The 26,165-nt window shown below is 37.9% G+C and overlaps 1 protein-coding gene across 1 annotated transcript in view; it reads left to right on the top strand.

The window, feature by feature from the left end:
- Positions 1 to 3,245: 3,245 nt before the first annotated feature.
- Positions 3,246 to 26,165, top strand: part of LOC108572679 (octopamine receptor beta-3R-like) — a 46,972-nt gene continuing 24,052 nt past the window's right edge. The window contains exons 1-2 of the mRNA XM_017934949.1: positions 3,246 to 3,881; positions 8,672 to 8,972. Coding sequence (XP_017790438.1) covers positions 3,246 to 3,881; positions 8,672 to 8,972 — 937 coding nt within the window. The remainder of the gene's footprint in view (positions 3,882 to 8,671; positions 8,973 to 26,165) is intronic.

Genomic DNA, 26,165 nt, shown 5'->3' with positions numbered 1-26,165 from the left:
CATATGTCCGTATCTCGAGGAGTGGGAGTTAGGATTTGTAAGGGTTTGGTATACCAAGGGCAGAGTTCGAGGGTGAGACGGAGTTAGTGAGGGAAGGACGAGGTCATGAGGTCAAAGTTCGAGGATGCGTAGCAAGGAAAGGACGAAGTCATTGGCTGGAAGGCTAATACTTAAATCTACAGCGCGATTTCGACTAATAGATAGCGTTGTATACTCTCGCTATTGTTGTGTCGTCAACTTATGCGACCAAAGTTTCATCCCCTAGTTTCATAGCGACTAAAGGTTCACATCCCTGTCTTCTCAGATTTCTATCAATTCCCTTGTTGGAACACTTGAAGTATGTTTACCTTATCGTCTGACCAGTTCTACGACGTCACTGTATTTATTCCATCGACTGTACATAATGATAAAACTACACAGCTGCAACATTTCCTATATGCATCCTCGTCACACTTTTTCACATTACACAACATTCATGGACCTATGTTAATACGACATGTTCGTCATACTTTCAGCCACAAGATATGCTCGCAAAGGTTGTACGCAAATCTGCGCGACACTTTACGTACCGAACGCTATTATACAATTTAATCTCATTAGATATTCATGACACCGAACATCCAACATCTTCGATAAATCACACGTGAAAATTGATTCTCGATATCCCGAATTTTAATCTTTTCCACATTATTCAGTTGGAAACTCTTATCGTCGATCTATCGGGACGAGGATATTTTCTCGTTTAAATCTCTCGAGAACGGGTAACTGTCGTAAATCAACGATAACTCGGTCGTAAATATGAAGAAACGACAACATTCGCAGGTCGTAATTAATTCAGAATTACTCGAAACAAAAGGAATGCAGTCACCTTTGTCAAATGAGTCCTCGCGCACCAAGTATAATACACTCGCGACGAAGAACTCTCCCTTCGTATATAGCGTGTTCTCTTGCGTAATTCCAAGTTGAAGGTAGAGCGGTGCAGTGTTAGTGTGCCAGGTCGTTGGCTGTTTGCGTTTTACTTCGACTAGCTGAGAGAGGAAGACGTTTTTCGGGCAAGCTAAATATGCATAGAACTTGTCTCGGCCTATACTTGAGCCGGTGCTTGTTCTAACGTTGAAGGTACACCCTGTCGCTTGGAGTAGGGGGGATGTTTATATGAACGTTGAAAGTTCGCCGGCGATTATTTGCCTATTGTACATTCCTCGGCAGTTTGTTTCCACCCTTCTTCCCGTGTGGAATTATCTTGGAACGAAGGGGTGGCAGGTGTTTTTGCCACTCGAAGACTAGAAATTGTGGGACACAGTTTTCACACGATTCACCCTTTGCGGTATGAATAAACCGCACTCATTTGGCCACGGACAGTATTGTGTTGTTTGCCCTTTTTTCAATATTTCTGCGGAATATTAGTTATAAAATATTAAGTTTCGGTGCAATATTAATGCATAAAAATATGGTTTATTGTCGTTTATAAATAATCACTCTATGACATCTGAAGGCAAAAATTCCCATGTCGAGTCTAATTCGAAGGAAAGGGTCTATTATCCTTTATAATTTATAATTTATCATTCTATGATATCGGAAGGGAAAAATCCCTATGTCGAGTCTGACTCGAAAAATGGTTTATGATCGTTTGTAATTTATAATTGATCAGTCTATGATATCTGCAGGCAAAAATTCCTGTGTCAATTCTAATTCGAAGCAAAGGGTTAACCCTGATAAGCCCAAACAATTAATTTTAACAACGTCACACACAATTTTCGTGGTAGCAAAGTGTCTAATAGCATTTGTAACGTTGGTTTTATGAAGAATGTCTGAATTTAAATTTGTAATAGTTAATCGAACAACGAGTTTCACATTTCTCGTTTTAACCTCCGGCGAACTGTCTACAGGGGGATGAAAAAAGAAAATGTACATTGCCCAGTTTAAAACTCTTTCTGTTGCTGTTAAGTATACGAGAAGTACCATTGTTGAGAGATTTTTTCTTTTAATACGATTTGCGTCTTATACAGACTCCTAGTAGATAATAATATAAACTTCTATTAGAGGAACAGATATCCTTTCATTAAAGTATGAGAAACTCGCTAATTAAATATCCCAGTGCAACTTCTTCATTTAGACTTGAAAGTTTACCGAAATGTTTACTTTCATTGTCGAACATTTTCTTCTTCAATACACTTGTTTCTCTCACTGTCCCATGCAAAAGTTGTATAACTGCGTGTCTCAAGATTGTATTCACTTAACACGTTCAGAACGGTGTGATCCACCAGATATGACGGATGAGCACATTTTCAGATTACAAACTGAAAAATTAGTATTTTCCGTAGGTGTGGTAGTCTTATTGGTCGGAATTATTTTTTGGTAGCGCGTGCTCAGTCAGTTGTCGCCTAAAAAACGTATAAATTTTATTCAAACGAGTTTGTTTAAGCTGTGTGCATATTACTCTTTTTTCCCCTCGTTTCTGCAGACGAAGGGTCTACACAGAAAGTTTGGAAAGCAAAAACGTCTTGCCTGGAATATCTCGACCGCAAAGAGTTAAGCCTTTGACAGTCTGATATAATTACGAATTAGAGTGAATAAAATTGGTATTTTACACGAGTCTTTTTAACAATTACGTCGTGTGTGATTATTTTTAGAGAACAGTGTACCCTACGTCACAGTTGTGATAATAATATCTCGTCCCTGCCTAACTGTTTGCCTCAAAAGTTAAACTGTTCGTTATTTAACGCACTGCCCGAGTCTCACTCGGGATAAACTGTCGAAGGATTAGCGATAGTGTACACACTTCGGTCATAACTCGCTGCCGTTCTGAACGTGTTAACGAATTTAACCCAAATCGAATTTAACCTAAATCGTAAATAATCTAGTATCCCCAGTATGGTTAACAGCAACAGGAAGCTACTTCGCACACTCTAGCCGAGCAGAACACCCTGTACCCAGCACTCTCACGCATATCCGAAATCTCTTATCCAGGCTGAGCCAGAAAGATTGGAGAAACTCCTCGCTATCTGCTGAAGGGTGCACATCCGCGGAGTTTGCCCGTCAGCTAGCTTAAAATCTCCGTAAGCCACGGTTAAATCCGTACTTTCGACCGTGGCACGATGCTCGTCGTCACGTCGAGACGTCGTCGCCATCTCCGACTGTCGAACAACCGTGTGGAGAACAGCGAGAGGATCGTGTCTCGTGAACAGACTCTAACCTGAACGATTTTCCGGCGTGTAACATGCTCGAAGTCTGTGCGTTCTGGAATGGAAGTCAGTGAGCCATCGGACGAGGACGTGGACCGATCGATAGGCAGGCTTAGCACCACTTCCGGCATCGATCGCCTCTCAGAGTCGCTCAACTCGAGCGTTCGCGACACGCTGCAAGCGGCCACCGTGTCTGCCGACTCTTATCAGCCGCCTAACGTGATTTTGACGGTGATCAAAGGTGTGGTGATGATTGGTATAATCGTGACAGCGCTGATAGGTAACGCGCTGGTGATAGCGAGTGTTAGACGGCACAGGAAGCTACGTGTGCCGACCAATCGTTACGTGGTCAGCCTGGCAGCTGCAGACTTTCTCGTCGCGGTTTGCGCGATGTCTTTCAACGCCTCGGTCGAGCTGACCGGCCACTGGATGTTTGGCAGGATCATGTGCGACGTATGGAGCTCGCTGGACGTTTATTTCTCCACAGCCTCTATACTACACCTGTGCTGTATAAGCGTGGACAGGTATTACGCGATCGTGAGGCCGCTGGAATACCCGGCGATCATGAGGCGGCTGACAGTGACGTGTATGCTGGGCAGCGCCTGGCTTCTGCCCGCTCTGATCAGCTTCATTCCCATATTCATGGGATGGTACACCACCGACGCGCACCTGGAGAAGCTCAGGAACAATCCTCAGGTAGAGAAGTTGGAGGGTTCTTTGAGAGAATGATGCACAGGTTGTCTCGCTTGTAACACTGTTGTTGAACCTAAGGACAAATTGTTAGGAGGAGTTTAGGAAGAAGTCCATTTTATGGTTGCAATAGGTCGTTACACTTATCTTGACATCTAAAAAAAATGTGAGAAGAGAATAAAGTAAAAAATTCCTCAAAGACGTCTTGAAGGTAATTTCAATGCTACTGACATTGATATTTTAATGTCATAATAGGTCATTGAACTTATCTTGGGAGCTCAGAAAAGTGTCGATGACTTCGTCAGGACTATCTTTTATCATCGTCAGATGCAGATCACCAAACTTTTCTTACTTTCGATATCAGGAGAAATACTTTAGGTGTTCGTTACAATTGAGACACCCTGTGTATTTACCAGTGGAACTTTGAGGTCCTGAAGTGGAATCTTTTTGTTTGGTGGTGAAAACTGACATTTTTCGTCCATTCTTGGTTATCCTGAATGTAAATTTCAGCACTTGCTAGCTTCGAAAAGTGACAGTATCCTATGTTGATGGACTGATTACGGAGATTTGTGGTAGCGAAACTTGAAAAGTGAGAGTATCAGATTTTTTGCAATGTAATTTACCGGTGTGTTAGTTTCGTATTAACCGATCGTACATTTCTTGTTCATCTTCTCGTCCGCGCTTCCTTCTCTCAGGAAATGTATTTGCGTTGAGATATTCCGAGGATGGTGGGGCAGAATTCACCCGGGATAACGTACCACCGGGACTTCCTCAAGGATACTCTTCGAGTGAATATTGAAGTGAGATTTTTTAGAGCGCGATAATTTTAATTTTCATTCACTGATTGAAAACGGAGCCTCTTCCACTGATAATTTCACCTTTCTCCAGGATATTTATACTCTGCCCCACGTTCATCTCGAGTTTCAGTTCAATTAAAACGAGTGTCTCTTACAAAGTATTAATTAAACTACAGAAAAATAATCTTTCCGTGATTGGACAATATTTTATTGGTTATATTAACTAGCAGCATTGAACATCTATTTATTTTCAGACTTTAAAATCATTCAGTGGAGAAGGAATAAGTGAAAAAATCACGCACACCACTGTGCATAATAACAAATCGAAATAACTAGCAAGAAAAATTGTCAAATTAGACAAAAATTAAATTACCTTCTTCTGGTTTAATTAAATTCGTTAATCGTCGATTATCACCGATTTCACGTGCCCCAAATTTTGCCGGAAAATCGAACGACAACGCGTTCAATTAATTATCCATCGAACAAGCAAGTGAACTCAAAATTGCTGCAATTATTGCGTGTCACGTAACTCGGCGGATTTCTAATTTCAACTGGTTTTTCCATGTTAATCCTGGCCCAGCAGGTAAGGCCAGACGTTCAGTAAGCGGCCGTTTAATTTTCCCTCGTCGCAGTTAATAGAATATTTTATCGGATATTTACTCTTCGGTCGTGCAAGACAGAATTTCAATTCACGGAAAATCGAAGTGTAGGGATGAAAGGGGGGGTGGTCGGAGGAGGAAGCGGACGAGCAAGATGAACGGCCTTCGAAATTTGCATAGAGATGATTTACTATCTGCCTCTTATTCCAGCGTACTATAAACGGAAACTCGGAATTAATAGCCTCGATAATTCTACGTCCGACGCCATGTGTTGCGTTTCTCCCTCAAAATCTCATTGTTTCGAAATTTCTCCATCTATTCTCAGTCACAAAAGCTGCTCGCCATTTTCTTCGTCCTCGTTCGATTATTATTTGCTCTTCCGCTTTAACTGTTGACACACTTTTTACCGCCGCTTGTAATTATTGGTTTTTCGTCGCGGAAAATACAGGAGGAGGACTCGCGATGGGATTAAACGATAAGGTGAATCTTGGTCCAGAAGTGAAAAGTCAACAGCAATACACAATTAATTGTCAACGAAACCAAAATATCTGAATTAGGGCATTTCTGGAAGTCACAAAATTTTAATATTACAATTTTTTCAAAATTATTTTCCGTAATTCATTTACATTTTCTTGGGCATTTTGAAACTTTCGTGAAACTTGCTTGCAGTTATCCCGAGTTAATTTCAATTTTCCCTAATTTTCATTGCATATTTCTGCTTTTTCTAATTTCGCGCTTAATCTACTTAACACATTGCCAATCAATGTGGCAGATCTGCCATTTTCTACTGTATTATTTGCGTAGAATATTTCATTCTCATTTTTTCTTCATGTTTTAGAATATGTTTTTCCATCGTATTGTTCATGAAACGAACCATTGTTGAATTTTACATTGGTAATCTTCCTAACAGAATACTTCATCAGCTTTCCTAGAATTCATTTTAGTAGACACTGTTCGGTTGCAATTCGTTCGGTCGGCAAAGTGTTAATTTTAATATTTGTATTTATCACTTCTTCTATCCTACAAATAATCCTCTCATTTTCATTCTCACTTTTTAACATTCCTCCCGTGTTCTTAATGTCCTGCTTTCATTGGGTCTCCACGTTTCTAATTTCATCGCTAATATTTTTCTTTCCAATTTTCTACTTTCAACATCTGTTTCACTTCCTTCCTCCCTATTTTTAACCCTCTTAGCTTTATTCGTTTCTTCGCCTTCGCCTCTTATATTCCCATTTTTAGATTGCCTCTATTCCAACCGCCTATTTTTAATTTCGCTACTTTCTTTATTAGCTAGAGCCCACCTTCACGTTCAGTTTCCTTGTTTTAGTAATGGATTTTGTTGCTCCTCGCGCTACGCGCCTCCGTTTCTATTTATGATTTTTTCCACTGGCAGCTCATTTACCTTCGTTTCCATTTTCTTTCTTTCTCTTTGCAATCTACCTGTTACCATACTTCCTCTTCTTTTACTTTTAAGTTAAATACTCTTAATGCACTTTCTAATTATTTTACTTTCTTTCTTTTACCGTCTTGGTAACACGTTTTCTTATCACTCTGAGAAAGAGCGGAGCAAGGTGTACAAGTAAATTCTCTTAGTGTTTAACAATAAGTATATTGTATTCATTGCAAAAAGAATTCTCCAGGATTCACTGCGAAAAATTCAATTCCACGCTGCAAAAAAATTCTGTAAGATTACAAAAAATTCAATTCCACGTTGCAGTCAAATTCTCCACGATTCGTTGCAAAAAAATTCAATTCCACATTACGAAAAATTTCTCTACGATTCGTTATAAAAAAATTCATTGCAATAAAATTTTTCACAATTCGTTACACAAAATTCAATTGCACATTGCGAAAAATTCTCCAAGATTCATTGCAGAAAATTCAATTCCACATTGCAAAAAAATTCTCCAAGATTCATTACAGAAAATTCAATTCCACATTGCGAAAAATTCTCCGCGATTCTATTTAGGAAAGGAAATTATTTTCGTGTCAGTTACATTTGACAGAAGGATTGCATTTCTTTCTTACTAATTCTACTGAAATTTCACTGAAACCATTTCCACTTTCAGATAGAAGATTTCCCCGTAACTTGTCCAATAGAGAAAAAAGAAAGAAAGAAACGTAATATTTTACGTTTGACTAATCATTGTGTACCAACAAAAAAAAGAAAAAGAGAAAAATAATAACGAATCGTAGAAATTCATTATATTCCGACCACGTAGGATTTTCCAATAATCGAAGTTACAGTTAATATGTTCTTGATTAATTGAGCTTTTACTACAAAATACGGTGGAGAAAAGCAGGAAAACGGCGCAGCGAAATATATTGCTTCGATAATACAGCAGGTACAATGAACCGTTCGCACAATGGACGGTTCTGTTAATCGAAATTCTGCCGTGGTCTCTACTCATATTTCTCTGTTATTTGAACAATAACTCTTTGCTACTTCAGAAATTTATGTACTTACTGCAAGTTTCGCTGAGCAAAGTAATTGTATCGCTAATACGTGTACACTTTTAATTAGTAATTCTTTAATCAAGTTTAACAAGAACATTCTGCTTAGCTAAAAGCGAAAGAAAGAAGTACATTTTTCGCTTGACAATGGTAAATTTGTACGAAAATATAAATCGTTCTAAGTAAACGTACGTTCATGGAAATTATAGAAATTGGAGTTGAGGGTCGTTTCCAGATGATTTAGGACGAAAGAAAGAGAGTTTGGGTATGTTTGAACTTGTCCAATTACGTAGTTGGAAAAGTTGCGCGAACTCAGCCGGGAAAAATATTATAAGAAAGGAATTAATGAGGTCGAAGAATAGGGAGGTCTTCGAAGGACTTTAAATTACTAAGAGTGTCGAAAGTTTGGAAAGTGTGGAGGTAATTAAGGAAAATGGTGACAGCTTATGTGAAAATAAGAAAAGAAATATTGTAAATTGAAAATGAGTAATTTTACTTCTTTTACGAGTTTCTTTTTTTTTTTTAAATTAATATTAAGATTCTCGTCGAGAGAAAAGTTCGTTGATAAGTCAATTGAACTAGTCGAATTTGAAAAATGTAATTGAAAATGAATTTGTAAAAATTAAAAGAAATATATATTCAGAATTTTAGAATTCTACAAATAAAAAATCGAAGCGATTAAATTTTAAATGAAGCATTATATCAAGCCCAAGTATTCACTCAAACTGGATACAATGATTGAAACATTATCAAAGCAAAAATTGAACCAAGAATTGACGAAAATAGTCAGAAAAGAAAAATTCGCCGCAAGGAAAAATTTTTCATCGAAAGAGAAAAATTCGCCACAAACAATTTTTCACCGAGAAAAGAAAAATTTGCCATAAGGAATAATTTTCCACCGGAAAAGAAAAATTCACCGTATTGTATGTGTGTGTCGTTGAATCAGATGTGCCAGTTCGTGGTGAACAAAACATACGCCGTGATAAGTTCCTCGGTCTCCTTCTGGATCCCCGGTTTCGTGATGATTGTGATGTACTGCAAGATCTACAAGGAGGCTGTGCGTCAAAGGGAGGCACTGAGCCGCGCCTCGAGTAATACCGTCCTAAATAGTGTTCACCTACATCGTGCATCCACCTCGAGGCATCATTCTAGGGCGTCACATCAATTGTTGCTGCATCCAAGCGATGCCAGTGATTTTGGCAGGCCTGTCTCTTACAGGACCGCCGCGGAGCTGAACGTGGAGAACGGTGAGTGGAAAGATGGAAAGTGAAAGATAAGATTTCTGCGCGAGCCTTTGAAGGCAAACGATGCTGCAATTAACGAACCGATCGCAACAAGATTGCTGTTTTAATCGACATTGTAATTTAGGAGTGAAGCTTATATTTTGAGAACGGTTGTATGTTTATGCCTTTTTCATATCGTGATTGTTATTATTTAGGAGTGAAGTTTGTATAAGGGGTGTTTTGTATATTCGTGCCTTTTTCATATTTTGACCATTTTTATTTGTTTAGAGTTTGGTTCATTAGTTACTGATTTTGTATGTCAATTACTGTATTTCAATTATAAATCAGTTCTTTTCGAAATATTATTTTCTTTACGAATTACAAAGTTGAATTCACTTTTAGTTCCATTAAAATTAATTATAAAAAAAATTGGCGAGAATAAAGTGTGACTTGTGAAACGTTAATGATCGTTCAATATTCTGCGACTTTTCTATGTTACATATGTAGGATTGTAATGATTTCCTGTTTCGTATTGATTGACAAACAAAAGGAGCTTAAGTACAAGCAGTGCAATTGGTATTTGAAATATTCAGATGGGAGGCTTCATTTTACATAAGGTTCACCCAGTTTCTTCCTCCTTTGCGTTTACTACGAAATTGATCGATTGAAGTGTCTATCTATTGTATTTACGAAACTCTTTGATAACGTAATTTTATGCAATGCTACTAATATTGTCGCATAATTCACACGAAATCTTTCATACTTTGCTATAATTTTTTTCCTTTGTTTGAACAGAAATTTCTAAACACAAGTTTTTGCAAATAATCGACGTAATACTTGTTCTCATTTACATTACGTATTTAAAGGGATCACTAGTTTAGTTATTCAATTTTTTATTCTACAAAATTAAAATTTATTATTTACAAAATTAAAATTTATTATTCTACAAAATTACAAAATTAAAATTTTTATTCTACCATTTCCATTGATAACGCTCGTAATATTCAAAGTGTCGAGAGATATTTCCACCTTCTCAACGCTCAAACAGACAAAACTCCAGACTTTGAAAAGCCACGGAAAAAGAAGTCACAATAACTATCAAAGTTTGTTTACACGTGGAACGTCTTCAGAAAACACTCTTCTTTGCCCGCCCCCGGACGTTAATTCCAGTGTTAACATCCAGAAAGCGTCATCGGTGACAATATTAACCCATCTATTTTCACGCTCGGCGTGTTCGTTTATTTTTATCACATAAAATCCTCCACTTTCGTTCTCCTCCGTGTAACGAAACCCGATATTTTCGTCGCGTGTTCACAGGCTCCTCGTTACTTATCGAGACCTGTCGAACAACGATCCCGTTGGTTTCCTACGGTCTTGTCTTCTGTGATCGTCGTCCGGGAGGGAAATGTTTCCTCACGTGTCGCCTCGACGGGTGTATCTTTGGCCGGTTGTTGGCCATTGTTGCAATCGTCCGTGCACCACGGCGACACGTTCTGGAGCTTTCGTATTTTTAGAACTTGAACAGCTCGTTCTCGCCGTGGGGCGTTTATTAAGTGGACACTCGGCGGGCAACAAGCGGAGAACAAACAATCCTTCACCGTCTGAAAATCACTTGCTGTTCGCCTACGTCATGCCGCTGAATTATTTTCGTCACCTGTCGTCTTTCGTTTCATTGTATTTCCACGATTCTGGCCGGTAGGGAATAGGCGTGTGATTGTTTAATACGTTTGTCGGGAAATTTGGTCAAGGTTTGGAGAACGAGACACGATTATGCAGTTATTGTGATAATTATGTGATTGAAGATAGAGTTCGCGAAGCTTTGAAATTCTGTGTGTGAAAAGTGTGAAGACGTTCGAATTTTAGGATATACTGAAAGTTTGATTAATCCTGCTTTAGTTTTCTGACTCTTTTTCACACCGTTAATTTGACAGCAAATGATTCTAGGAAAATAGCAAGGTTTTATTTCAAACGCAGTGTGATCTAAAAGTTCTAAAATTCTAAAATATCGTGAAAGTTGATGTAAATTTAAGTCAAACTTTTATTTTCAAGTTTATTGACTTGCAATTTTTTATTTTGGTTTTTAGAATTTAGACTGAGTTAAATTTGTGTTAAAATGTGTGGAATCTCTTCTTTTCATTCGCGAAATTATCATTTCAGCCACAGCATGTTATTTTTCCAAAGTTAAATGAATTTTCACAATTTTTCAATTATTCGAGTGGTTCGTACGAGTAATTTGAATGTTAATTTTGTGAATGAAAGGTGGAGATTTCTCTGTTCACATTTTGCCTACGAAATGTCTGAAAGTGTATGGAAGCTTGTGAAATTTTTGATCATTTATTCTGCAAAAGGTAAATTCTAAAGCACTGAACTTTCAGGTAATATTAATGTCAAGCTTTCTACAGGGAATTGACCTAATCAGCCGATATTTAATCTCCCTTCTTTATCTTCTAATTAAGGATAACAAATTTTATTCGCGAACAAACCGCGAAACTCTGTAAAGTCGTCTTATCCGCGACAATAAAATTCTTACTTTCTGGAAAACGAAATTGCCAGCCGAGTCGGTAATAAAATGCCCGTTTTCGGGAAATTAAAGTTTTGCACGACCACTTTTATCAACTTTTTACTTTACTGGTTTTCGAAAATAAAACTTTTATTAAAACCAATGTCCAGAACTTAAATCTACTTTACTTTCTTCTCCCCTTCCCTTTGTCGAACAGTCGAATTTGTAGTTTTTGTTAATAGGACAAGTTTTGTCTTCTGTTACAAGTAATATCTGTGCGATGAAATAAATCAGTATTTTCAGAGATACGATGCTCACATTTTGGAAGAATTACACTTGCAAATTTATCCGTGGAAGTGTTTCTAGTGAAAAACAGGAGAAATTAAATCTGTTTATCAAATTTTACAAGTTTTTTGCATGCGAGTGTATTATGCAATTAAACTTTACTATGGAATTCAGTGAAACTGCAGAATCTGCAAATACTTTTTGAATTAACATTCCTGTGACGTTGGTTCGTGAGAACTCTGCTTTCAACGTTTGCATTAATCATTTTATTAGACTGGTGTAGCAAAAATTTTTTACATTTCTCATCTAGGTCATAATAAGATAACATTTCTACTTTTGTTTTTTTTGTTTGCCATCAATTTTCTAAATTCTGAATTTCACAAATTCAACTTCTTCAACCTGCATCAACAGTCCCAGAACCAAATTCTCGTTCTTCACAGTTAATGTCCTTTGAGAAAAATCTCTCTGCTTACATTTCGTTCAATTTAATTCTTCAGCAAGTAATCCCGGAAAAAATCGAAACCACACTAAATCAAAATAATGTCCACACATGAAAGCAATGCAATTCTCACGTAATCTCACTTTTACACTTCCTCGACGATGTTGTGTTTTCATCTGTGTCTGTCATTTGCTAAAATAATAAGAAATGTGCACCCTTTAAAAAAAAAAAGAACATTCTTTACCTTGATCAGAGATTAAATCGATGTCAAAAAAAAGAATAGAAACATGTTCTTCAGTAAGAAAACTTCTTTTACTGCAAATTGGTATCGAAGGTTCTCGAAAATCTCGAAACACACTCTTGACGTATGCACGAGCGAAGGTTGACAGGCTTTTGATATTGCAAAGAAAATCGAAGGAACAGCGGGCATGAACACGAGGATAATCGCGGTGCGTGTCGCGCAAAAACGCGCGCGGTTACAACTTTCGCCACGATTCCCCGTTGTAATAATGCGTTCCAGCTGGACTAATTATTGTTGGCTCGAAATATGACATGCGATTGATGTCGAAACCGCTCGAGGTTGCTGAGCTGTATAATTTTTCTGCCATTCTCAATTAGGTTTCGTTTTGATTTCGTTCGTTCGATAACAAGTCGAAATAATTGGATCACGTTTCACGAGTGGTCATACTCGAATGGTCAATATTGAATCGGATTGATATCATTTTCTGTAAATCGTCGGGTAATGGAAGTTCTCGAAACGCAGAAGGAAAATTGACGTGTCGATTTGGTTGAGGATATCGATTTTTAACGAGGATTTATTACGTGATTCGAGTGTAAATTTTACATTTTGCTCGTTGACGAGGGAAAATGAAGTTTGGGCGAATTATCGTTATGGGGAGATAATGAAAAGTTGTTTTTAAAATATTAAAATGGAATTTTGGAAGAATTGAAATTTGAAAATTTGGAAGCATTTTTTGTGACATCTTGAGTGATTTGAGTACGTTATCATTTTAAGTATTTCCTTAACTATTATAATTCAAACTATGAAAATTCTAAGTATAGAATGGAAAATTTACACTTGTATGGAGATACCAAGGGCTAAATTTGAAGGGATTTCCCTTTCTCAGTCTTTTTTATCATTTACTATTTCCATTGTGAAAGTTCTGCTGTCAAAATATCAGCCGCTGAAAAACCAAAGTGGTTAACTCCAGTTTTTCTAATTTTCTCAAATTTTCCTATATTTCTCATTTCCCAATTTCAATTTTTACAACTTTTCCTATTTTTCTCAATTTCCAGTTTTACTTTTTCCTATTTTCCCAATTGCAATTTTGCCAATTTTACTTTCTCCTACTCTCCCAATTGCAATTTTGCCAATTTTACTTTCACCTACTCTCCCAATTGCAATTTTTCCAATTTTCACATTTCCCCAATTTTCATTTTTCCCATTTTCCAAATATAAATTTTTCCTACTTTTCCCATTCCCCCGATCTTTCAATTTTACCAATTCTCGTACCAAGAGCACACTTTTTCATAAATGAAATAAACTGAATAAATTTTATTTAGCAGAGTCGGTCGTTTTGCCTTTGAGCAACACGGTACAAACTTTTAGCTGGAAATATAAGAGTACAGAGTTCCCAGCGTTCATTTTTATTTATCATCGGAATAATGGAAAATTGAACGACGAAAATTTCGGAATGCTCCCATTTTCGGCAGTGGATGGTGGGTCCATTACCATTTTCAGTCGTCTGCAAGCTTCTTGGCTGACTTAATGCAGGTTGTCGCGACGTTCCGGAGTAATTTGACGGGTCGACACGTAAAAACGTTTTCTCGGTATACACAGTATTCAAGGAGAAATTTCAAGTCCGCTGGGAGCCGAGTCGACTCGCAAGATGCCAATCATTGTAATGGAAATAAATGACTCCCTCAGCATTCTGTGAACGCTAACAGTTGGATTGTTTTTTGGTGAGCTGTTGCAGCCTGGACGTCGGTCACGATCTGCAAAGAACATTTGTTCTTGTCTGCTGAACTTGAAGTTGTTGAAATTATTTTACATATGTACCGATATTCTGTTACAATTTCTGCTTATATAAATACGCAATTCTGTCGATTAGAAGTTAATCGAGATTTTATTTTTGCTAATTCAGTAAGTTTTTATTATTCGAAGTTGAAGAATATTTTCTATTGTCGTTTATTAAAATCAATATGACAGTATTTATGTCAATGGAAAATTTGAACCGTTTTTCATTTCTCCGAGTGTTGTGTTTTTTATAGAAACTAAAAGAGCTCGTTCCTATTTTTAATACATACATAATAAATACAAATTTTTAATCACTCAGGAAGTTCAAATTCCCTTGAGTGAAAATAAAAAGAGAATCATGTCTGTATTGTTGAGACTACCGCAGATAAGAATTCAGTGAAAATTAGCAACTTGAAGTTTTCAGAACGTAGTAATAAAAAAAAAAAAAAAGAATTTAGTGCAATTAATGTGCTGCATTTACATTGCAATGTAATTTTTCAAGGTAATTCAGGAATTAACCTGAATTGAACTCCTCGAATAAAGTAACATAGGAATTTGAATTTATTAAAGTCGAATTTAGATTGTATCGTTTTTCAGCTGAATTTTTATCAGACAAAGAGAAGAGACATAATTTAGAGATAGTTAATGTCGTTTCCTGGAACAGAGGACTTGCACAATTTGGCTTCTGCAAGCAGCTTGTTGTTTAGAAGATTGATTGACACGAGATGACTGCCAGAAACTGAACGGTTTCCTGTACAGAAATCTTCTCTTTGCATATACTTTGTGTAAATATACGAATGTATTCATCTGCATTTCGGTGAATGATTTTACAGAATTTAGAGAATTGTTGGAAATGTCCGGGAAATGTTAACATTGGTTTACAAATTCTGATAGAACTGAAGATTGGTTAGTTGAATCCTCTGGCTTGCGGAGTTGACGGAGTTTTTGGGTTACAAGTTACAATGTTCGAATGGCGGCAAAGTTCAAACGACATTCCAATAGTTGAGAAAGTTTGATTATTGGACTTCAAAACGCATTTCATTCTAGAAGCTGTTGAGCTACAGCTGTTCCTAAGTAGTATATAACTTTTACTTTCGACATATTGTTCAACGGATGCAGATAATAATAGGAGGACAATAATACCGGCAAAAAATCTTATCAATTTTTGCCATTCCTTGTGTGTCAATTCTCCGAGAATTTATTACATAGGCAAATATTTCACATTTTCCATTTAGAGAATAAACCTGCAAGAAACTACTGAAATATAGATCCAGATATTTAAAATAATATAAAATTTTGTAATCTATGAACAATTAATTTGAAGGAGATTAAGTTAGAGACATCGAAATTTTCGACCTTGAATAATAAGGAAGTGATCCTATTTGCATTGCAAATTTTCAGATTCCTCTCAGTGTATTTGTGCGAATGAAATATTTACCAGTATCAAGTAATCCTGGTTCACGAAAATGTCTACACGACACAACCCGAGATAAAGTAACTTAAACCCTTCGTATTTATTTCCATTTTATCCAAGAATGGAACAGTTCGATCCACGAAATTCAATCAATTATAATTCACAAAAATATTGTTTCTAATGGACAGAATTGTTCCATGAGGAAACACAAGCAGAATACACACCTTTCATCCAACATTTAAGATATATCTCTTAAAAATCTCTTTACATTCAATATTCTCAAGTTCAATCTGCTTCAAATGCAAAATTCTCCTGGAATGAGTTATAAGTATGCAATTATAATTTGCAGAAATATTCTTTTTCAAATGAGGAAATACAAATTGTACACACTTGTCAACATCTTCGTAAACACCTTTTGTCCAATATCTGCAACGCATCTCTTAAAAATCACTAATCAATTATCCTCGTGAATTAAATATTATTCAATTCAACCTGCTCGAATAGCACCATGAGAAATTCGTGTTAAATGAGTTATAAGTAATCGATTATAATTTACAAAAATATTTCTTTTCAAATAAGGAAGAACAAATTGAAAACACTTGTCAACACCTTTTGTCCAATATCTGCAACACATCTCTTAAAAGTCACCAATCAATTATCCTCGTGAATTGAACATTTCTCAGTTCAACCTGCTGGAACAATACCGTGCAAAATTCTCGTTAAATCACCTCGTCGTTTCATTCGAAAGAAAAATTTACTCGACACTTTCATCTCGCCATTTTCCACAGTTCAAACTGTCTCCCTCTTTTTCAAGCTTCGCCCCGAGTAACGAGAGACACCCGGTGTAATTTCATAAAATTCCACGTAATGGACGTCTATCTATCGGCTCTTCTCTTTATCCGAGCGGCGTGAAAGAGGATCGATTTGACGATGCCAGCGGAAAATGAAATTTCCCAGCTGCGAGCATTTAACAGTCGCGAGGCGCGTCATCAGCCTAAGTGTCGCTTTTAACCCGGAGAGTATGGCGGTGTGTATCGGAGGCGAGAATTTTGTCTCAGCCGTCGATGCATTTACGCCTAAATGTATTTCGCCCAAAATAACGCCCAGCGAAGGGACTCAACGACGGTTCGCCGCGCGTAATAAACGCGCCGTTTGTTATCCGTCGCGGGAAACGTCGATTCCACGCTCGTACATCATTCGTACAGTTGTGTCTCTTCAGCCCGCGAATTTGTCTTGACGTTTGTCAAACGAAGATTGAAGATGTTTTGCTAACGTTGGTAACATAACTTTCGCTGATTTATCGCGTTCACGGTTTCAACGTTTTGGACAGAATGAAAAGTGAGATTTAGACGAAATTCGGGCGAATGGATCTTATTTCTGAAGACTCTTTTCCTCTCTTTGTCGAGGATCGAATTTTTATTTAAGTGGGATTTTGTGGCGGGTAATGAAAGTGTTAGTAATTCGTGTGTAATACTAGTTAATTTAAAAAATAAATATTAACTAGTAATAGTTAATATTAACTTGTTGCAATTATGTTATGACCTCTAGCTTATTAATTGAATTATATAAAACGTATCAGCTAATTGTCGACTATTTAATAAAATTTTGCTAAAATCAGGAACGGCTTAGTACTTGCGATTTTCTTTGAATTTCGAAGAAGTTCTTCAGAACTTGTAATGTATCATAGTAGTTACAATAAAAGACCATATTTCCTGGAACAAAATTTTTACTTCTATAGCACATTGTACAATGATATATTTCCTTGGTAAAATCAATATCTCGTTACAATAAAAAGTGTATTATAATAATCTCTAGGGCCTATTGGAACCATATTATGAGACAAAAACAAATCGATCGGTCCTCTGGCAACAGAATTATTTCCGGTGATCACCATAAGCGGTTCACCCTGTATATTATTAATCTTTTGGGATCTCTTAACGAATCTTCACCGACATGAAAAAAGAAAAATCAAATATTTCTCACATTTCGAATTCTTTTGACAAATACAGAAAATTACAGCACTCCATTCTTAGCGAAAACATCCCAGCTCCACTTGAATCACCGAACCTTCACCTCCGCCCAGAATACACATCTCTCTCCTAAATAAAACAAGCCCGGAACAAATGTACTATAAAAACGGCCCCTAAGCGTCAGAATGGCCGTTTTCATCTCCCTCCATTACAAGCTAAACGTGGCCATTTGTCCGCTCAGTGGGACTTCGTGTTAGGTTGTAACGCTAGAGCCGCTGAACGCCGGCAACCTGTTCCGTTTCCCTCTGGTTCTACCCCGACCGTGGCCCGATATTTCACTCGGCCGCCGGGGCTCTCATTATCTCGGTCATATTTAAAACGGTGTGACGCGTCACCTCCGCCGCGATAAATCGAAAATACCGCGCGCTGTATAAATACGTGAAACGGCGACAGTGAGGTATGCGTCGCTAGCCGAACGATCGCCACGATGGAGAACAGCCAGACCGAGAACGTTGCCAAGTGAGCCCACGAACTTGGCATTACGCGTTCTCCACTCCAGCTCCGTGCAATCTCGCTATTATGCTCTTGCGTCGAATTGGTTTGCGGGCCTCGACGTTGGTCCCTGGATGCTGCTCTTGCAGCGAAATTCGTCGCACCCCTCTCCTCCTCCCCTTTTTGTTCGGCGAATGAACGTGGAATGCGTTTGAACCTGCTTCGGCCGATGCATTTTTCAGATAAAATGATTGATTGAAGGGGTTGCGAAGTGTACACGCGAGCGGAGATGTTTCGTGATGTGGAGAGGTTCGAGTGAAATTTGAAGGTTTCGAAGATTGTTGGAGATATTTTTATTTAGTTTAGTACAGATATTTGTAGGTTTACGAGGTATTTCCTTGTCGTAGTTGTTAATAAGTGCTTTTTTTTTTTTAATCGTCAATCGTCTACGCCGAAGGGTTGATGAAGGACCTTGAAGTAGGGTATTGAGAATGTATTTTCTGGAATATCTCGAAAATTAGAGGGTCCAGGAAAAAAAGTTTGGTTTGTTATTTTTCAAGATTTGAATATTTCATATATCAGTATGTAGCGACTCTCCTACGCTCTGCCACCAGAGGGACGGACTGACCACAAATTCTCGCTAATCCTCATAAAGGCTCCTATTTGTATATATGCAACTTCTGACCTGACTCCTTCCAATCCCTCCCGCGTTTAAGGCACGGGCCTCCTAGAAAGCTGACGAGTCCATTAGGAGGCTCTAACCTTTCCTTTTCCGCCTATCCTCTATCAATTTCCTTCAACCCTTCAAATGTCTTCAGCGTGCTATAACCTTCGAACGACGCTTGCCGGGTCATCACTGACCCAGCCTTCAGACATCTCTCATTTCGACCAGGTTTGAAACAAAGGCACGACTCTCCTCTCCTTATAAGTATATTTGTCATTTTAAACAATACAACGTCTAGTAGAATAAAAAAGTGTGATTTCACCTGCGCACGGAAGAGATTTTAGCGTCGGGTCACATTTGACCCAGGAAACTTGGCAAACTCACTTAGTAATTCAAGCACTTCAGCCTCTCCCGTTCAACCGACGTATCTTAATATTATTCCACCACGAACAGAGAGTAACTTTCGTGCTCTCCTTGATCGGAAATTTCACACTACCCGATAAAATCCCGCGAAGTGAACCAGAAATAGGAGAAATATTTCACAGGGTAATTTTATCTCTCGGCCGTGTGATAAAGGACTGTTGGGAGAACGAGAAACTGGTCCACGGTAGCGTGAAATTATCGCAACGACCGCTGCTAATTTACACTAGCAAATTGCACATAGCCGGTTCATAAGTTACCGGTGTATGGTATTAACGATACCGGAGGATCTGTTTACTTGGCCGTTTAATTGCACGCGCATGCGGGGCCACAATGTGATACACAGGCATCAAGGCTCGTTTATGGACAACGATAAACGTCGGCCAGGCTCAAAACCGAAATTGCTATTTGTTAGGACACCTAAGAACAATTACTGTCTGAGAGGGTTACAACCCTCCTGCATATAATAGTTCACGTTACGCTTGAACGTAAACTTTGACGCTTCGGTGCTTTGACGTTTATTGGAATTTACAGGCCTATAGTGTTATAGATATTAACTCTTTGCACTCGAGTGGGCGACTGAGAAGCGACATTATGTGTTAGTATTTGGTAAATAATTAAAATAAATAAAAAAGGAATGTATTATAGTTAAAATATATTTGTCAATATGGTATGATTTATTTCTACGTTAGTTTCGAAAACTTTCGCATATTTTTTAGCAAATACTGAATCTCAATTTTGAAGGTAATAGGCTGTAGTGAAAAGATCTTCGAGTGCAAAGGGTTAACGTGGTCGAGATGCAGTTTAGGCGAAAAGTATTAGGCACCTTTGCAACTTACTGAAAAATGTTTGTTTGGAATCTTTTTGTTGTTAGTTATTCTTTGTCGGCGAGTTCGAGGGAATTTTGAAACAGTTGGGAAGGTTTATAGCGAGCCATGAAACAACTGAGCGATCCATGGTATAGTAGACTTTCGTATAACGCGGTTAGTACGTTAGGCATTGTATGCATTCGCGTTATAGGAAATCTTGTACGAGAATTTTTCTCGTATAACGCGAATAATGTAAAGTAACATGTTTGGAATGATTATTAGCATTCCAACTTTTATTTTCTATGTTCTATCGAATAGGACAGTTCTTATTTTATTTTCTATGTTCTATCAAATAAGACAATTTTTTAAAAATTAGTGACATATGTGCGCTGTTGGTTAAAAAAAAAAAAACATTACTAATGTGAAGCGCGCTGATCGGCAATTGTTACCGATCCTGTGTTGTTATTCTAGACATGGGACCTCCGCCACTCTCAGTGGTTATTTATCGTAATATTGTAATCCATACTTATTCTAATATACATACTTTAATAATGTAAGCGTGTAGTTCAATAAAACCCCAACATAATGCATGTAATAAACAAAGAATCAAGAAAAAAGAGAAACAATTATAAAACAGAAGAAGTCGGTAACGATGAAGAAAACAGTGCAATGCTCAAGTAAAGTAGATTTAATTTTTAAATTCAGGGAATGCCTGTACTTTATTATTTACCGCGTTGTACAAGGAAAACAGTAATCGCGATATCTTTGCCGCCTTATAAGAACTCGGGTTATACGGGAGTCTACTGTATATACATTTTGTGTTCCTTCCTGAAAGTCAGTCTGCTGTTGATACTCGCTGCGAACACACGTCAGCTTGCCTTTAGTTTCGCTGTTGATATGTTTTGGAAGTCGAAATGTTTTCCTTGACACTTGCAAGAAAAGAGTGAACTGAGTGACCATCGACGCGAGTTGTTGTTTTCTTTAAGTCAAGAAGAAATTGTGATTGTGTTAAACGTGCACGTTGCGCAGTTCAAACAGAATAGTGAGAAAATGAACGAAAAGTGATTGTTTTCGCGATTCGAATAGTTCGATTTCCTCGTGATGCAGGAATATTTTTAAATAATTCTGCGCAATTCTGTGAAGGCGTTACCTGTCTTTGTTTCAATTAAAAATGATAGCTTTAGAATTTTATTGCTTCTTTTGTGAACGTGAATTTACTAATTGGTGATTATGAACACCCACTAACCCCATTGCATTGCAATTTCTCTCAACATTCGTGTGACTAATGGTCGCCATCAATATTTCTAAAGTTTGCTCGTGAATCATGCGATCATGCTAGTTTAATTTTCATTCATTTATACGGCAATTACTTCACGTTTAAAGTGATTTACACAATTTACTTGTATACATTAGTGCTCGTAAGTTTAATTGCCCAATGCAAAAGTGAGATGTCGTTCGATTCACTTCAGTTCGTTTCGTTCTAGTCGATGATATTCCAATTACGTTTATCATATTCAATGTTTTTCATCTATCTCAAGAATGTGAAGTTTATCATTCTAGTTAATTTTGTCCCTACAGTTACTTTCGGTTTTACTGTATTTTTTGAATTATTGATCCCAAATAAACTCCGTACAGAATTATGTGAGCCACTCAGAAGCGAAAATGATTAAGTCCATGAAATGAAATGCTTCATTCAAGTCGATGATATTTATCAAAGTTTAGAACTTTCGGTTTTACTATATTTTCTTTTATTATTAATCCCCAAAAAACCACATAGAGAGTTATACGAGCCATTGAGAAGCCAAAGTGACTAACTCCATGAAATAGAGTTTATTAAATCTGTTTTATTTATGAAAAATTAAAGAACAAGCATATGCTTCGATACTAAAATTGGAAGGATATGGGAAAGTTGAGTTAATCGTTTTGGCTTCTCAGTGGCTCATATGGCTTTACATTAAAATTAGTGCGATTAAACTTTTGAATGATAGTGTACATATACTCCCCTTTCATAATTATTAGAACACTTGCTGAATGTGAAGCAAACCTAAACAGGTTAAGGAACAAAATAAATATTCATGGTGAGCTACTGTTTTTTAATTATTATATCGTCAAACTGCAAACAATAGTAAGAACTTTTGAAAAGCCCGAGATTGGAAATGTACACGAACAATTCAAAGGGAAAACTCATCAATTATAGAAGATCTTCGTCAACCTTATCGTTTTTAGTGTTCCTATAAACTGGAATAAAATCGATAGCCTTAGAAAGAGGTGCAAGAAGTTTAGTTGAAAGCTCGATGTTTCCATTTAATGATGGATTGAATTCGAGCTAAGCCATCAAGTCTGCTCGAGCAACTGACCAAAGCATTGATAATTCATGAAACATCCTTTGTTCCCGCGAGCAATCTTGATAATATCGGATTAACGACTGACCTGAATACAGCAGAGGAGTGTTGAATAATTGAAAACGGGACAAAAGTAAACTTTTCGTCGCTACGAAATTATGCAGGAGCCACTTAACGCCGTGAGTCCCCTAATGAAACATCCTCTTTTCCGGTTATTTCCATGGATGTTGCGTGAATCGTCCTCGTTAAATAGCGAACAATCATAAATTATCAGGCGAAATTTTCACATTTGAGAAAGTGTGCAAGAATTTTCAGACAAAAATTAGAAGTTTAAGAAATTTTTAATAAATCTTGTATCACACGAATCTACAATAATAGAAGGAAATACAGTGCTGTGGTATAAACTTGTGCCTTTCAGAAAATTGAAGGCCTGTTCTTAGTCGATACGGCATAATTTTTTCTTTCCTGTTCATATTCCTGATTTAATATAAATTGACGAATAGTCCCAAACATTTAGCAAAATATGTAACTTAATTGAAGAAGAAGAATTGAAACCGTGGCCTAATTATACCTAACTCATCAATGACCATTTCACATTCCGTTCACCTCAACTTCTCGTTCAATGCAATTTTTCGTTTTACGTCTAACTATCGATATTCACATAGTCACGCCATAAATTCTGTCCCTACTTCACAAGGCTCTCTATAACATTTCCAAGCAGCACTTACAAGTTTCTTCACTTAACGTATCTCAAGTAAATTCCGAACTCTTGCAAAGAAACCAATATATTATTTCATGCACACATTTGTCCACACCCATGTAAACAAACAAACAAATAACGCAGTGCTCCACTCGTAAAGGGTTAAAATTCGTGTTGCCAAGAAACCGGCATATTATTTCACGCACAAATTGGTCTACAGCCGTGCAAAGTGAATAAATAAATAACGCAGTTCTCCACTCGTAAAGGGTTAAAAAATCACACGTGACCCATCGTACAAGCGTGTACCATTTAGGTCATCCGCAGAAGGCGTATCGAAGCAAACCGAATCCTTCTCGCGGTCGCATCCTCGCGTGTCCTCTTCGCGCTATTCCGCGCGCGTCCGTCTTTTCACGTAAACGTCGTAGGTTTTTACGAGTCGCGGAGCCTATTTATGAGACTGACCCAGAAAAAGGGTTACACAAAGGCGCGTGGTACGCGAGACCTTGGAGACGCGAAGGCGAAGAGAAACGAGCGATACACGCGGTCTCTCTTCGGCGGGCATAAAGAAGAGACTCGCGCCGAAATTCTTAGCGGTTTCAGCCTCGAATCAGCCTCTTTATATTCCGAATGAACCGATCCGAGGAGGAGGAAGCTCGTGCAACGAAACGGCAGGATTTCATTTCAAACACGCCAGCCAGGAGCCTTGAATTCTTTGTGCGTCGCGAGACGTAACTAAACAGGATTTTGAATACAGCAGAGCTTCTCCTCCTGTTTCGCCGGCGAGGCTGCTTTCAGCGGCAACAGGATTACACGTCGGTGGCTCGTTCGTGCACTCAGGACAGGTTGAATTGGGTAGTTAAGTTTGCTGCTTGAAGCGAGGTAAAGGTTTGATGCGTGGGTTTTCTCATTTTTTTTTTCTCCTTCCTCCTTCTTTTTTATGTCGGAATGGAACGTGAAGGTTTTGCGATCGTAGAATGTTGATGACTGGGGTCCGGGTGGAACGTGCTCGAGATTTCTTTGAATTTTATAGCAGATGAAACGCTCTCCGATGTTTGTTACAGAGGTGAGGGAGGATAGAGTGCTTGTTTTACGAGGGAGAGGAATTTTTATGCGAGTGTCGGTGTTTGGAAATTTCGGGTGAATCGAAGGTGGGGAGACGCGAGTGATGGGTTTGACGATGATTGTGATGCAGTGGGGTGTTGCGGTACAGGAAGGTGATACTTGGATTTTACAGATACTGGAATGGTAGATACAGTATTTCAAAGTCTTGTTGATAATTGACGAAAAAATAGACACAGTGTGAAGTACTCACACTGTTTCCACGAAGAATCTGTTAAAGTACCCTGGGTGTCTAAGAATTGGGTAGTTTGGGAATTTTTTTCACAGGTAACAACTTAATGAAACGTTTCAATTCTTTCTGAGGATATGAATGTAACTTTCAGCTTCTTTTCCAATTTTTCCGAATTCCCAAATTTTACCCTATTTTTAGACACCTCAGGGTCGTGCACTCCTTTAAACAGAAAGGAAGAAGTGAAATAACGAATTAATCATTTGTAACTCCATGTGACTTGGTAATTACGTATTTTATAAGTTTCCTATCCTATTACATTATTATCGGTCAATTTCTTCCTAATAATTGAGCCACTCAGAAGTCGAAGCGACTAGCTCCATAAAATAAAATTTAGCAAATTTATTTTATTCGTGAGAAATGCGTGAAATCTTACACATTTATATTATATTTACTATTTAATTATCGCATTTACTAACTGACTAAAGATACAATACACATACTTCGCCATGTCTTGCATCCCACTTTGTCTCTCACTCATTCTCTCAAATCACACTCAAGAAACAACCTCGCAAAATTATGTACCAAGAATTTTCACACTAAAGTTGTAAGAAAATCAAAAAGGTGGAGTTAATCATTTTCGCTTCAGAGTTACTCAATTATCAATTTCTGCTTCTCTCGTCAAACAGTAAAATTCTAAGCAACCGTAATTCTTCTTCTTACGAACAAAGAAAAATCGCATTGTAGGAGAATAAAAGAGGGGAACGGTCGATCTGAATGGGGAAAAACGAGGGCGATAAAACTTTCCGTTGCTCATCTGCATCAATGATTAACGTGTCGCGGCACGTCGGAGTCCGAGGAACTATTTACTGATTCCCTGACAGAGAAAGAGCAATATGAGACGGGGTGCACTGACCTATGCCCGGGATGAACTTTGCCACCCCTTCTTTTTTCTGCTCATCGTCGTCTAGAGCTCGAACACCGCAAGAAAAATATTTCCTTTCTCGCCTTCCTTTGTTTTTCCACCCCCTTGCCTTTCTGCCCTCAGCTTCTTCTTTATTCCGCCTATCCCGGTCGCTCGAAGGCGAAACGTGCGAAGTCGGTGAAACTGGGAGAAAAAGGTGCGGTAAAAGTTTTTATTGCTCCTTCGGCCATTTCGATCAGGCCGCGAGCGAATGGGCGGATTAATTGGAAATAATTAATGTTGATTGCAGCGGTGTAATAACGAGGATGAACGAGCGATTGTGATGTTGGGAAGAACTTGGATTAATTTGCGATCGTTGCGGAGATTTATCATGACTGTTGGCAGATAGATTGAGGGAAAGTTTCGATTAGAGGTCTTCTCTAATTTTTAGAAGGGAATTGAACAATTTTTTTGGGGGGAAATAGTTTAAGTGGGATTTCTGTTAGTGTGTGTAATTACACTTAATAGTTGTTCAGGTGATTCAGAGTTGAGGAATGTTAGTTTGGGAAAAAAAATTCTTCTGTCGCGACATTCAGTTACTCAAAAGTGTGACAAATTTTTCAAATAAAATTGTTTTTTTTAGAATACAAACTAAGTTCAGTCCATCCCTTCCTTCTATGAAACTGGTTAAATAAAGTTCTTCGCTAAAATGAAGCACATAGCGAATAAATAAACAGGATGAGTGCTAACGTTTCTCTGAAGAAGCCTGTATTAACCAGCCCTAAAGTATCCTACCCACCTCATTACGCAGGTAGCACGATCATCAGCTGAAACCGACCACCGCCGTATCCAGTCTCTCTCACACGAATCCTCGGCGATGAATAAATGAAAATAGAAGGATGCACCTGCGGTAACTGAAATAATTAAAACATTCCTATGAAAAGCAGCACCGTGGTGAAGAAGTGGAAGTGGA

The sequence above is a fragment of the Habropoda laboriosa genome, unplaced genomic scaffold (genome assembly GCF_001263275.1).
Source record: "Habropoda laboriosa isolate 0110345459 unplaced genomic scaffold, ASM126327v1 scaffold22, whole genome shotgun sequence".
In the NCBI taxonomy this organism is placed as follows: Eukaryota; Metazoa; Arthropoda; class Insecta; order Hymenoptera; family Apidae; genus Habropoda; species Habropoda laboriosa.
The sequence above is the reverse complement of the archived record's forward strand: the minus strand, read 5'-3'. Positions and strand labels throughout refer to the sequence as shown.